The sequence below is a fragment of the Chelonia mydas genome, chromosome 21 (assembly GCF_015237465.2).
Source record: "Chelonia mydas isolate rCheMyd1 chromosome 21, rCheMyd1.pri.v2, whole genome shotgun sequence".
Taxonomy (NCBI): Eukaryota; Metazoa; Chordata; order Testudines; family Cheloniidae; genus Chelonia; species Chelonia mydas.
In genome coordinates this window covers 11,786,423-11,800,152 of record NC_051261.2, presented here as the reverse complement: position 1 = coordinate 11,800,152, position 13,730 = coordinate 11,786,423, and the positions used below count along the sequence as shown (strand labels likewise).

The following is a 13,730-nucleotide window of genomic DNA, read 5'->3' as shown; positions in this document are numbered from 1 at the left end:
ATCTTTGTGGATCAGCCACTAGAGGGAGATGAAATTTACATTTTTCTAGGGGGTTTCCACAGATACTTGTCATTGGCAAGTATGTTAGACTCTGGAATCCAGGGTTCAATTCCAAGTTCTCTAGGATTGTGTTCTGATGGTTGCAGAGACCCCTCTGTCCCTGTCCCCTCCCGCCTTCTTTAGTTTCCCTGTCCCTGGCTTTTCATCTCTCCGCATATTTCAGTGATGCTACTTTCTTCTCCCATGCTGCCCAGACACCAGGAGCGAAGACATTGGGAATACAGGAGAGACAATATCCCTGCTCTCAGTTCTGGTGTCTGATGCCGCAGCTCCCTGGAGCAATTTTAGGGAAAGTTCTAATCATGCTCATTTTGCTGGTGAGGATAGTACATGTGCAGTCCAGCCCACACAGGATCTGCTGGAAATGTTCGTGTGGTACAGTTCAGGACCAGTGATCTGCATGACTTGTCAGGTGCTGAATTCTTAAAGCGCTAGGCCTCATGATGCCCTAAAATACACAAGATCAACTGTCAGATTCTCTGGAGAACAGCAATTCTGATAGCAGTTACATAAGTCTTAATAGGCTCCTAAGATTAATTGCCTTGTTCAGTTTATATAAAAAAAGGTTGAAATCCTCATGAGTAGTGCAGCATGTGCATGGGAAAGGGTTAAGTGAAACTTGCCTTCACATCCTATGGCCTTCCATTAAAATCAAACAGATCCCTTGTGCAAATGTAAATTGTAGAGTGTGCTCCATGCTGTCATAAGGTGACTAATGTGACTAGTGCATCTGAAACCTTCAGAGAAGTTAGCTGCTGAACTCTTAACGCATCTCTGCTCAGCATCTGCAAACAGTTTTCAGAGGCTTATAGTTGGGTCCAATTTGGGGATTTTTTTTTTTCCCCACTGGGGTAGGAAAAGATTCATCTCTGAAACCGGCATGACCACCTCCTTTGCCTATAAAAGCACCTTCATACTAAATCATTCTAGTTCAACTTTAATTAGAGCATATTTTCATATGAACTTAGTGGGGTTTTTTACAAAATGCCAAGGAGGAAGCAGTGAGGCTACTCTAGCAGCATTCACATGGAGAAAACGCTCATGTGCCCGTTACGTTTAACTAGCCTATCAAAATGTGTTGAGTGAATTTTTCCTAAGCCTTGGTTCTTGCTCCATCTGTCTGTTCTTTGACATCCATATGATGGTTTGAACTGATAACTTCCCATTTACTTCTTCCAGGTGGTTATCATCTTGTGAAAATAGGAGATCTATTCAATGGGCGATACCATGTGATCCGGAAACTAGGATGGGGGCACTTTTCCACTGTGTGGCTATCTTGGGACATTCAGTAAGGTTTTTGTTCTTTTGCTGGCATTTCTGCCAAGAATCCAGAGTAGATAATCTTTGCACAGATAAGACTAGCAGACTTCCCTTATGATCTTGCATGTGCTGTGCATACAATGTCAGAAAAGATTATTGTGTTAGCTTGTGCACAGGTATTAATATTTATGTTGCATGCATGTATGCAGAAAGAATGCTTGTGTGTTCAGCTGTTTGTTCCAGCACTTCAGGCCAGTCAAGGTATAGTTTACCTTAAATGTATAAGGCAAGGAAAATAACTGGGTGTTGTAAGAGCCCTAGAGACAGTTTTCACATGAGTGAATTGGAGCTTATCTTCCTGTGTTGCTAAAGAAGCAATCCTTAATAACCGGGTCTTGGATGTGCATGAATTAAGAGAATTCTGGAGACCATGTCTTTGAATAGGAGATCAGTTATCACTAACTTGCTATGTCTGTGTTTAAGGGGGAAGAGGTTTGTGGCGATGAAAGTAGTAAAGAGTGCTGAGCACTATACAGAAACAGCACTGGATGAAATCAAACTGCTGAAGTCGGTGAGTGCCTGAAGGCAGAAAGCTCTGTTCAGCTTTGTCCATTTTCAGAGTTAATACCCCACTCAGTTTGGAAAATGGATCCTGTACTCAAGGATCATCTCTTGGTTCCATAGTAAATGGGAGGAGTGGGTTACAGACCTAACTGACTAGTGTAGTCTCTAGCTGGGCCCTATTTTTGTTTGATCCATAAAGGGGTAAAAGTAAACAAAGCTGACAGATTTACTTAAGGAACATAGTCCAGGTTTTAACTTTTTACGTGGTGGTACTTTATCCCCTCCATGGGACCTGGCCATAACCAATATTCGTGGTAGTCCCTGATGGTCATACAATAATTGAAACTCCTTGCCTCCTAATCTCCACTTTGCACCTCCCAGAGCTGGTGGCTTTGCTTTTCATTTAAGTTTTATTGGTCAGATGATAAAATATTAATGTTATGTGCTGTTTAATGGGTTGTAGGGAAGGTTGGGGGCGGGTATGCACCATTCTGGGATCCACCAGTGCTACTTAGCACAGCTCCTACTTCCCCCTTTCCTGAGGGCCCCTGAAGAGAGGGGAAAACATATTACACGCTCAGTGATGTCTAGCCCAGGAATTTTATGAAATGATGTATTTCGTGTTCCTTATCTTCATCCACGCAGGTCCGCAACACTGACCCCAATGATCCAAATAGAGAGATGGTGGTTCAGTTATTAGATGACTTCAAGATATCAGGAGTGAATGGCTCCCGTATCCTTTTATAGAACAAATGACAGAGCACAGAATTGAAATAGTGTGGGAGTTTCTTGTGCAGCTCTCTTGCCAGTGGAAGTGAACAATGTCCATGCAGCTGTTTTACTGTCCAAAACAAATCTCCAATAAAACAGACCTCTCCCAGTGGGCCTTATAGCTCCCTGCAGAGAATAGGCCTAGAATAATCCATCACCACGTAGGTTGTGAAGGACAGTGCTGCTGAGTCATGATTTAATATGCAAGACAGCATGACTGCGCTTGATTAGAGCTGAGTGACACAGTGTCTTGGGGTTTTCCTCTTTCATCCTTGACCAGGCCACATGCAGCCTTTTATTAAAATTCCTGACTAAAAAATAAAGCATTGTACAATATCAGAGATTTATCTGCTCGTGCTGAATGCAAACTGTAGGCTTATAATTTAGCAGCATAGGTGAGCTTCTAACTAAGAGGGTCTGCTTTGGCAGCCTTACAGGCCCGATATAGTTTCTAAAGCGCAACCTTATGACCTGCTTGGGAACTCTTAATATTGGATTGTCAAAGATCCCATGTATGTTTGTAGTATCAAGAACAATGGCAGACTCTCAAGTGTGTTGCATGACATGAAGCACTTTACTGGGGTTCTCCATAAAGTGTGTTCTACAGTTCTGGCCCCAGAACTTTCCTTTGTACCCTACATCCCTCCTTTTCAGAATGAGTGACTTTCATTTACTTCGCTGGGAGTAATATTGCAGAGGGAGAATCCGACCCTAGACGGTAAGCTTTCTAATGTTTATAGCTAAAGCGAAACACAGGACAGCACTATGAATAAAGTCCAGCTCTGCTGCTTAGCTGCAGTGGGAAAGCATATTCTCTAGAGAGCACAAAATCAGAGCAGCTCAGTCCATTGCTGCAAAGAAAGTGATGGAAACATTTCTGTTAATCTTTCCTTATATAAAAAGAAGAGTCTTAGAGTCTAATTGCGACTTGACGCTGCTCCTTCTATGTTGCTTTAAATTCAAGCAAGAAGAATGCATATACACGCTACCTATGAGATGAAGAAAAATGTCATGAACTTTAAGAGCTAGGCTTTTGAACAGCAAATTGTTAATATTGAATCTGTCGCAGAAGTGGCCTCATCAGTTTATGCCATTTTTACCTGTGAAACACACAGTATTGAAGTTCGGGCCTGTGAAAAGAAAAGGAGGACTTGTGGCACCTTAGAGACTAACAGATTTATTTGAGCATAAGCTTTCATCAGCTACAAGTAGCTTTAGGAAAAAAAAAAAAGCTGGGAGAGAAATAATGTGGCTTGATTTATGGATTGAGAATTCAGCTCTTTGGTCAGAGTTCAAATTTTGCTATAAAGAGATCTGGGGTGAGAGCCAAGATCATTTGGGAATTTGTCGGCTCAGCTAGGCAGTGTGTTTAAATGCTAGCAGCAGTTCAGACATAGCCCATTGTACAGATGGCCTCTTCCCATAATTTGGGATTACTGCTATGATAACACCATTGCTCCAAATGAGCTGCATTCTTAGGTATTTTAAGTTTTATATTGCCACTAACAGTGCCGGTCATTGTTTTCTCACACGTTTGCTGCTCCAAATACCTAGATGGCTACCTGTGCTTGGAAGGAAAGGGAGTTGGTAGGAGCTGCAACATCAGGAGGCAGAGGTAGTTTCTTGGGGTTAGATTTATTTTCAGCACTGTCTAAGAATCCTGGGGCTCTTTGGGTCAGGATGTTCCACTTTCTCCTTGACCCTACTGCAGATATTTGTATGGTGTTTGAAGTTCTAGGGCATCATCTCCTGAAGTGGATCATCAAGTCAAATTACCAGGGCCTTCCACTCCCATGTGTCAAAAGAATCATCCAACAGGCACGTTCCAGCTCTCACTGAATTAATACCCTGACCCCAGTGAGAACTGTTTTGTGACTGTAATTGCTTTTCCATCAAATGCAGGGAATGAGACTTGAAGACAAATTCATAGTGGTACATGTTTTCACAAAATAACTAAAATAAGTGGTTTCAGTGGTCAGTACCTGCATTCTGTTTAGCTGAGGAGGTCTGCTTTGAACAGTGAGTGTGCGTAACATAAATCCCTGCATGCTAGCTATAACAATTTAAACTTAACAGCGCAAAACTGGCTGGCTTGGCTTTTCACCCCTTCTTCCCCTCCAAATCTTGTTGCCCCTGGGGGGAAGGTAAGTCCCCTCTCCTTTCCCACAATGAGTAGTTCCCTTTATAGCTTTATAAGCTCACTCTTCACTGACTGCAGCACTTGTTTATGGGGGAGAAGGAGGACCATGTACTCTTTCCCCATACCCTTGTAAGTAACTAAGGGGGAAATGTTTCTGGGGAGGTCAGATGGGAGGGAGAAGGCTTTGAGTATTAAAATTCAAGGAGCTTAATTCTTACGTACCTATAGGTTGAGGAATAGAGGCAAAGATAGCATTTTATTATAATTGCCTAGTTAAAGTTGTATGCAAACTTCCTTTTAACTCAGTAGTAACCATGCTCTGGGATAATGGCCTTGAGGTTTAACTTAAAAGAACTTCCTGTTTGTTACCTAGATAACTATAGAACTTCGATTATTTTCTCACCCTTTCACATCTGGTTTGCTCATTATGTGCATCTTTGAATATCTGTTTTCTTCTCTCCTATGTGCAGGTTCTACAGGGTCTGGATTACTTGCACACAAAGTGTCGGATCATCCATACAGATATTAAACCCGAGAACATTCTGCTGTGTGTTAATGAACAGTACATCCGCAGGCTGGCTGCGGAAGCAACAGAATGGCAGAGATCTGGGGCGCCCCCTCCTTCTGGCTCTGCAGGTGCCTTTTCTCTAGTAGTTGTCTCAGCATTGGGAAGCAAAGGAACAGCATTGCCAATCATTTCTATAAAGCCAGTTGTAAACTGCAATACTAGTCATGTGTTCCCACAAGAAGCTTGCCAGTGTAAAAACAGAGTACATGATCATTAACACCCGCTTTTAATGTTGGTCTGACATAGATTATGTGGTAAAATAGTCATTTGTAAAGCATTCTCAAAGTCTCCTACAGAAAGCACTATATAAATGTCATGTTACTTTCTTAAGAGCTGTTTTGAGTGCATGTGATGGGTCAGCGCTCATGTGTGTTCTATAAAAGCTTACCTCCTTGAGTGCTCTAGAAAGTGGAAAATTCCTTTCTTTATACAATTCTATGGATGTATTTTGGCAAACTCTTGATGAAATGATATGAGCGCTACCCATTTACCATCTTGCAGGACAGGCCTGAAAGGGGATTAAACTGTTAGAAGTGGTTTCCTGGTTGTGTGAATACAATATGTAACTTATGGCAGAGGCCAGGCTTCATTTTTTGTTTGGAGTCTCCACGTACATTCTCAACACTCCTCCTTGGCATCTTCATATGTGCCAGTGCACAGTCCCCAGGAACTGTTGGTTGCTGGCAGGCTCTATGATATGCAAAGTGCAGCTTCCAACTGAGGCCAGCACAGTACAGCTTGGGCTGGCTAGGCGAATAGGCTCCCTCACAGTTTTGGTTTTCTGACTGCCAGGGTCCCAGTTGACATCTTGGCTTAAGCAAGGTGTACAGTGCATGAAGCAAATATCCTATCATGCTGTTACCCGCTTTACGTCCCCTTTTTCTGGTCACCAGTTAAGTGAATCTGCTGTCCAGTCTGGTTAATTGAAGCTTGACTCATCTAACAAATGTTCTGCAGTCTATTCTTTCTGGCAGGTTGCTGCTATCCCTTTTTTGAGAATTGAGGCTTTCAGAATTGGAGGATGCACTTGAGTTTTGTTTCTAATCCATATAGAAATAAGACATTGATGTATTCCCTATATACATAGGGAAAGAAGGAAGCCATCACTGTTTATTCTTTCAGTACAGCTTTACATTTCAACGGTACCTAGTATCCACAGGGAAACAAAATGGGCTCTGTGGAAGACGTTCCTGGCTTCCAATCATTCTTTATTTTTGCTCATGTGATATTTTTATTGCAGTGTGATTGCAATCTATAATACAAGCATACTAACTTATTTCTCTTTCTCTTCCAGTGAGTACTGCACCTCAGCCCAAACCAGTAAGTATGATAACTCTTTTCTTCCTTTATAAGCAAGTGTAAATGTGTGCGGTCTACATACATTCAGGTGTACAGCTTGTTTAGAATTGTTTTATGCTTTTTGTTCTATAATACGGTAAGTGGTAGGGAATCCTACTTTGAGACCCGAATAGAAGAACTTGAAGTGTGAACAAGTTCAGCGTATGGCTGTTAACACACTGAACATTTAAATTTCTGTGTTACAGGTACAGCTAGTCACAGAATGATGTCCAATTACAGTAGTTGTACAGTACCAGCTTCCCAAGATCACTAGCATTTTCCAGAGTTCAGTGTTCCTCGAGCATCATCAATCATTAACTGTGGTTAATGAGGCTGTGTGCTATTAAAGTGGCCCAAGTGGGATGAAGCTTTTAAAAATGAGTGATCTTTAGTAATGTCAGCTATTTTGCAGATATGAATCTGTTCCATGTACTATGACAAAGCTGTTGCTATCTAGTCGGCGTTTGGCCTGTGAGAGAGAGGTTGCATCATCAGAATTTACATCTCAAAAATGCCACCAGGATTGATACCTGTCATGGCATTCCCAGTGGATGGTCCCAGGATTGCATGGGTTACGGAGACTGAACTCCCTTCGCTCTTTCAGGTCAGGATGGCCTTTTCAGGTCAGGGCTGAAGCCCATTGGCTCAGCAGTAGGTGAAGGCCTTCCCAGCTGCAGTATCTGTTCTGTGGGTGGAACAGGACTTTTCAGTCTCCAGAGTTGTCAGGTGAAGACTTCACGCAAGCTCTGAAAGAATTCACTAAAAACTAAAACCTGACTGTAGCTTGGATTTTTATTAGAATAAATACCAAGCCAGATGTGTGAGAGAGTTGTCATTTCCCTGCAGGCTGACAAAATGTCAAAGAATAAGAAAAAAAAATTGAAGAAAAAGCAGAAACGGCAGGCGGAGCTACTGGAGAAGCGAATGCAGGAGATAGAGGAGATGGAAAAGGAGGCAAGCCCTGTACAAACACAGCCTGAAGAGCAGGAAGAAGCTCGGAACCCTCTTGAGATGCTCTTAAAAGAGAACCCACCTGATGAAGGGGTACCAGGAAAGCTGGGTATGGATCCAGAATATCACATGGGCCTGCATGCAAGTGTGTGTGTGTGTGTGCGCTTAGAAGCACAGTAACGTTCCTTCAACCACACTGTTAAAATTGCGGTGTACATCTCTGCTGGCCTTGAATGCTGGCCGCTGATCTGCAGTTGAATTGCCACCGCATTCCACTAACGCTGTATCCATGCTATGGATAGTAGTCTACATTGCAAATGCTGTAGTGTAGACGCTTACAGTGACAGAAGGCATTTTTCTGTCTCATAGTACATCCACCCCACCCCAAGACTGTAGTGAGATCAGTAGAGGAATTTTTCCATTGACCTAGCTTGGGGGTTAGGACAACCTAACTGTGCCACACGGCGCAGTAAATTTTTCACAGCCCTGAGGGGTATAGCTAGGTTTACCTAAGTTTTTAGGTGCAGACCAGGCGGCGGCTATTCCAGTATAGCTATGTCAGTGCAGCCATGCCAGCATAACTCCACAGTGTAGACGCAGTCTACGCTGACAGAAGGGGTTTTTCCATCAGCGTACAAACACCACCTCCCCAAACAAAGTTCACTATGCCGACCTGACCCAAATTGTAGCTATGTCAGCCAAAGAACGCTTCCGTTGACATAGCTACGTCAGTCAGGAGTTAGGTTTTTTTCACACCCCTGACCGATATAGCTGTGTTCATCTAAAGTGTAGACCAGGCCTGAGTCTGAGCAGGGACCACGGAGTCTTGTGCTGGTAAAAATGGGTTAAAGAACCATTGCATTCAGCTGTTCTGTGTGAATGTGATAGATTTTTGGGCTTACTTAAGGTCTTGCTATAGCTGTTACTCAGTCCATGTGTTATGTTTCCCTGTCCCTTAAGAGTCTTAAGAGTCTGGCAACAAAAATGATTAGGGGTCTAGAGCACATGACTTATGAGGAGAGGCTGAGGGAGCTGGGATTGTTTAGTCTGCAGGAGAGAAGAATGAGGGGGGATTTGATAGCTGCTTTCAACTACCTGAAAGGGGGTTCCAAAGAGGATGGCTCTAGACTGTTCTCAATGGTAGCAGATGACAGAACGAGGAGTAATGGTCTCAAGTTGCAATGGGGGAGGTTTAGATTGGATATTAGGAAAAACTTTTTCACTAGGAGGGTGGTGAAACACTGGAATGTGTTACCTAGGGAGGTGGTAGAATCTCCTTCCTTAGAGGTTTTTAAGGTCAGGCTTGACAAAGCCCTGGCTGGGATGATTTAACTGGGACTTGGTCCTGCTTCGAGCAGGGGGTTGGACTAGATGACCTTCTGGGGTCCCTTCCAACCCTGATATTCTCTGATTCTATGATTCTTCTAATTCTTTCTTTTCCCTTTCCTTAGGTGAAGTTGCCCATGTTCAAGAGCGAAGTATCCTAATGGAAGGCAGCGTGGAAAAATGCATACCGGAAATCAACTGCAACGGCATGGTACAAATGACTGCCTTCTCAGACTCCAGCAACCAAGGGTCTGGGAGGCTTGAGGAGGACCTTCATAATGCCAATGACTGTGATGAGCACCCTCTGGCACAGGAAGAGGACAGCTTCCATAGCTGTAATTACAGCCAGCGTAACGGAGACTCGGAGAACAGGTCACAAGAAGTAATGTCGGACTCATGCGTGCCCTTAATTTCTGAGGTGCTAGATTCCATGGTGTATCAGCCAACTTCAAGTGAAGAGCAATCGTTCAATGAGCAGGAGATCAGCCAGTTGCAAGAGAGTATACGTGCAGAGATACCCTCAGAGGATGAGAATGAGAATAATGGCCCATCTGAGAACAAAGGTACCAGAGGACTCCTTTAGGAGATCTGTCCTTTGGAGTCTGTAATGTGGCATTAATAGGAGGCTTTATATTGGCTGACCTGACTCTACCTGAGGCCATCTCTTTGAGCTCTGTCCTGACATCACTCTCCACTCTGATCTGCCTTTGGGGATTCCACTGTTGCAACCTTGGGTTGACAGGCAGTTATGCCTTTTGATGTGATGGATTCCAGAGTGTGTAAACGGCTACCCTGCACTCTCATCCAATTCAGTCTGTCCTTCCCAACTTTAAAAAGCACCCAGTTACTTTCTTTTCCAAGTATGTTTGTTTATGATCATAGTCATGCCTTAAATGGGAACGTTCCCCCTGCTCCCTCACTCTCGTTCAGATATTTTTGTTTTTTAAATATCTGTACATAAAGAACCGTATTGTACATAAAGAATTGGGTAAGAGTGCAGGGTTGCAGTTTACACATTCTGGAATCCATGACCGCAAAGGCACCACTGTCTGTTCAACCCAAGGTTGCATCAGATACCTAAACTAGAGTGAGAGAGGAGCGGGCTGACAGAATATAGGGTATATAGAAAAGCTTGTATTGACATCTCAGTTTTTGCCATGACAGGGCCCAAAATCAACTTTCCTCACAAGGAATAGCTGGGCTTTACTTTTCTAGCATAAGTTCCTTAAGTAATATTCCCTTCCAGAACAATAAATCCACTTCAGCGAAAGTGTAGGTGGGGAGGGATAGTTTTAAACTTGTAAGGAGGAAAGGGCTTCAAGTTTGTTATAGGGTTATAACAACAGAGATAACATACTATAAAACTAGTTTGATGGCAGATTCTGTATAATGCAGGAACAAAATTCTTTTGAGACATACCCAAAGGTGTGACTTGGTATAATTTAAATCACATAGATCCCTCAGTTAAACCATGGCTCCTTAGAGTCAGGGTCAAGTCAAAGATCTCAGCCCAAAATAGGAAACTGGGAACAATCCCTGTACTTCTCTTATCTTGTTGCATTACCCCATTAAAATGCAACCAGGGAAATGTAAGTGAATGTAAGAGCTAAAAAAGAAATTTCAACACAGTATCAAAACTCGGCCTGTACTGAGTCTATTGATGCCTCTCTGGATTACTAGAGAACTGCCTTTCCCGATGCATTTAGGAATCCTTACTAGATATAGTCGTTTAATGACTTTTTTTTCCCCTCTTTTTATTTCTCCAGTATATCCATCTTGGCTTATTCTAACTGTACACTTTAAACTTTGCAGCAGTTGGCATTGCTGCTCTGGGAAGCAATGCTGCCATCCTTGGAATTTAACTCTTGTAACTTTTTAAAGAAGGCTTCCTTAGGGTTGAGGCTCTCTTAGACACTATCAGAACCTACCAACTCTGCAGAAAGCGTTGTAAATTTTGCTGGTGACTGCACTGTCAAACAGCCAGTCTTAATAAAAACAAACTATTTATTTTAAAAAAGCCAAGCTAACAGAGCTCACAAAACAGCCATCTTCCTGCACTTGCACATCCTCTGTTATGCTAGGATTTCAGTGTCTTTTTTATTGTGCAATACAGGGGGAGGAGCTCTTGCACATATGTATACTGGGCAGAATGTACTAGTTAAGTCAATTTACTATCTTAATGCCCTTCTGGGGGAGCCTTGGGGGTTAACAGATATTGACTAGAGTTGATGGTTTGTAGCTAGACTGCATGGCGGATAGTTCTGATCATTGACCCGTATCCTTCCTGCATAGAACGATGCCTGTGGGGTTTGGGTGGCAGATGGTGGCCCTGTCCATGTGGATTTAATCAGCTGTTGTGCATATTGCATTTAGGGAAATCCACTGCTGGGAATTTTCTCCTTAATCCCCTTGAGCCCAGGAATGCAGATAAGCTCAAAGTGAAGATAGCTGACCTAGGAAATGCCTGCTGGGTGGTAAGTGTAAACCTTTCAGTGTTGAGTGACCAAAGCTACTAATCGGTTTCCAGTTGACTGGGGGTGGAGGGGGAGCTGAAGAAGACAATCTGTATTTACTTTAAAATAAAAGGTGCAAAACGTCTATGGTTCACCTGCAATGTCATGAGGGATAAAACTTAATACAAGGATTAAGTTTAGACAGTCCTCCTGATGTTCCTCTACTGTGCCTTGTTGCAGCTAGTTTTGCAGCCTGTCAAATCATACACTCTGAGGGAACTGTTTCATTTGTGATTTCTGAGCATGTAAGATAAACTGTAAATAGTTTTGGCCTTTAAAGGCTGTACTGCAGTGCTTCTAAATCTGTTAGATGTTCTTTCCTGCTTGAGATTTCAATTTAAATGATTTTAAATAGCAAAATAATTTGGAACGGTCTTTACTCCCTTGAAAAGTCCTAAGTTCAGGATCCTCTGTTTTGAATTGCAACTGTTGATGAGGCAATATCCTAGAAGAGTGTTGCTGCTCTGCTTTAGGTGGGTGCTGCAACACACCGTCTAGTAAGGGGGAAGGTTGGACTTCTGAAGTAACTGACAACTGCTTCTCAGTAGTGATTGAAATAGAAATGTGTCTCTCTGGGTATATTAATGTAGGTTATTAACCTTTTATTTAAAACTTGTTTACAAAAGCTTTGTCATTCACTTAACTTCGCACGATCATGATTTAGTCAGGTGTCAACTTGAACCCTCGATCCGCTAGCATTAGCGCCGAAATTGATAGCTGTGAAATACATCCCGTTTTTAAACATGATTCCTAGTGTTTAGGCTGCACGTCTTCATGTCTGACAGAAGCTGTTGGTGCCTGAGAGACGTGAAATAGGTTACCTGTCACAAGTCACTTGGTAACATTCATCACACTCTTGTAGTTCAACTTTAAAACTGACGTTCTCCACAGCTGCTGCTACTGTTTGCCATCATCTGAATTGTCAGGTTATTTTGTCTGAGGAAAAGTGCCTCTGGTTAGGGCATTTTAATCATTTGTTGAAATTTAAGAAACCACTTAACTGAAATGTAAAAACCAGTCTGTCATGTTTCATCAGCGAGATATCTCGGTAAATAGCACCTCTCTGGTCTTAGTTGAAGGAATCTCTTCCTTTAGCGATTTCAACCAGTTAATAAAGTACCTTTTTTAAAATTTTTTTAGCACAAGCACTTCACTGAGGACATTCAGACAAGGCAGTACCGGTCCCTGGAGGTGCTGATAGGATCTGGGTATAACACCCCAGCTGATATTTGGAGCACAGCCTGTATGGTGAGTTTGGCCATGCAGGGTGGACCCTCAACATTCAGTAGTTGCAGAGAATTCTGGGAAATTCCAGCATGCTGTGTACTGTGTGGACCACAGAATCATTTTTGCTGGCTCTGGCTATAATGGCACTTTAAAGAATATTCTTTTCTTCTCATCTTCAGGCACTGTGATTTTGGTTGGTATCTGATTTCATTCCTCCTGGGGACACTGATCTGACATCTCTACGGAGAACTCCCCTGTTATATTTTCAACATGCTATTTAAAACTAAAGGTTTATAGCCAAGTCCCCATGTTCTGTGTAGTACATTAGACCTAAATGTGGCAGAAACCTCAGAATTTGCAAAAGTACCCTTCTAAATTTTCCCTATACAGCCCACAACCTGAGCCAGTTCAGTATGGTGTCTCCTGTTTGTTTTGATTTCTGTTTTACACTGCCTTCAGATTTCAGACTTCCATTGTATTATAATGAACAGACTCCAACAAGAGACTGCTCAATTGGAATTAATTTGCAAATTGGATACAATTAACTTAGGCTTGAATAGAGACTGGGAGTGGTTGAGTCATTATACTAAGTAAAACTGTTTCCCCTTGTTTATTCCCCCCACTGTTCCTCAGACGTTCTTGTTAACTCCTGGAAATGTGCTGGAAATGGCCCACCTTGATTATCACTTCAAAAGGTTTTCTCTCCCCCACCCCACTCTCCTGCTGGTAATAGCTCATCTTAAGTGATCACTTTCCTTACAATGTGTATTTTTTCATGGTCTGTGTGTATATAAATCTCCTCACTGTATTTTCCACTTTATGCATCCAATGAAGTGGGCTGTAGCTCACGAAAGCTTATGCTCAAATAAATTGGTTAGTCTCTAAGGTGCCACAAGTACTCTTTTTCATTGTATTATAAATTCTTGTACTGAGGCATAATACATGACACACAGTTGAAGAGAAGCTGGAGGCTGTGACAGTTTGCTAAGGGGACTTGAGGGTCTTGGCAATT

At 42.4% G+C, this 13,730-nt stretch overlaps 1 protein-coding gene across 3 annotated transcripts in view; it reads left to right on the top strand.

Moving 5' to 3' along the window:
* SRPK1 (SRSF protein kinase 1) overlaps positions 1 to 13,730 on the top strand; it is a 46,497-nt gene that overhangs the window by 23,961 nt on the left and 8,806 nt on the right. For all 3 annotated transcript variants that reach the window (XM_037884817.2, XM_037884818.2, XM_043533422.1), the window contains 10 exons: positions 1,240 to 1,348; positions 1,804 to 1,891; positions 2,530 to 2,617; positions 4,367 to 4,473; positions 5,266 to 5,431; positions 6,658 to 6,683; positions 7,548 to 7,761; positions 9,104 to 9,541; positions 11,352 to 11,452; positions 12,632 to 12,739. In XM_037884817.2, coding sequence (XP_037740745.2) covers positions 1,240 to 1,348; positions 1,804 to 1,891; positions 2,530 to 2,617; positions 4,367 to 4,473; positions 5,266 to 5,431; positions 6,658 to 6,683; positions 7,548 to 7,761; positions 9,104 to 9,541; positions 11,352 to 11,452; positions 12,632 to 12,739 — 1,445 coding nt within the window. The remainder of the gene's footprint in view (positions 1 to 1,239; positions 1,349 to 1,803; positions 1,892 to 2,529; positions 2,618 to 4,366; positions 4,474 to 5,265; positions 5,432 to 6,657; positions 6,684 to 7,547; positions 7,762 to 9,103; positions 9,542 to 11,351; positions 11,453 to 12,631; positions 12,740 to 13,730) is intronic.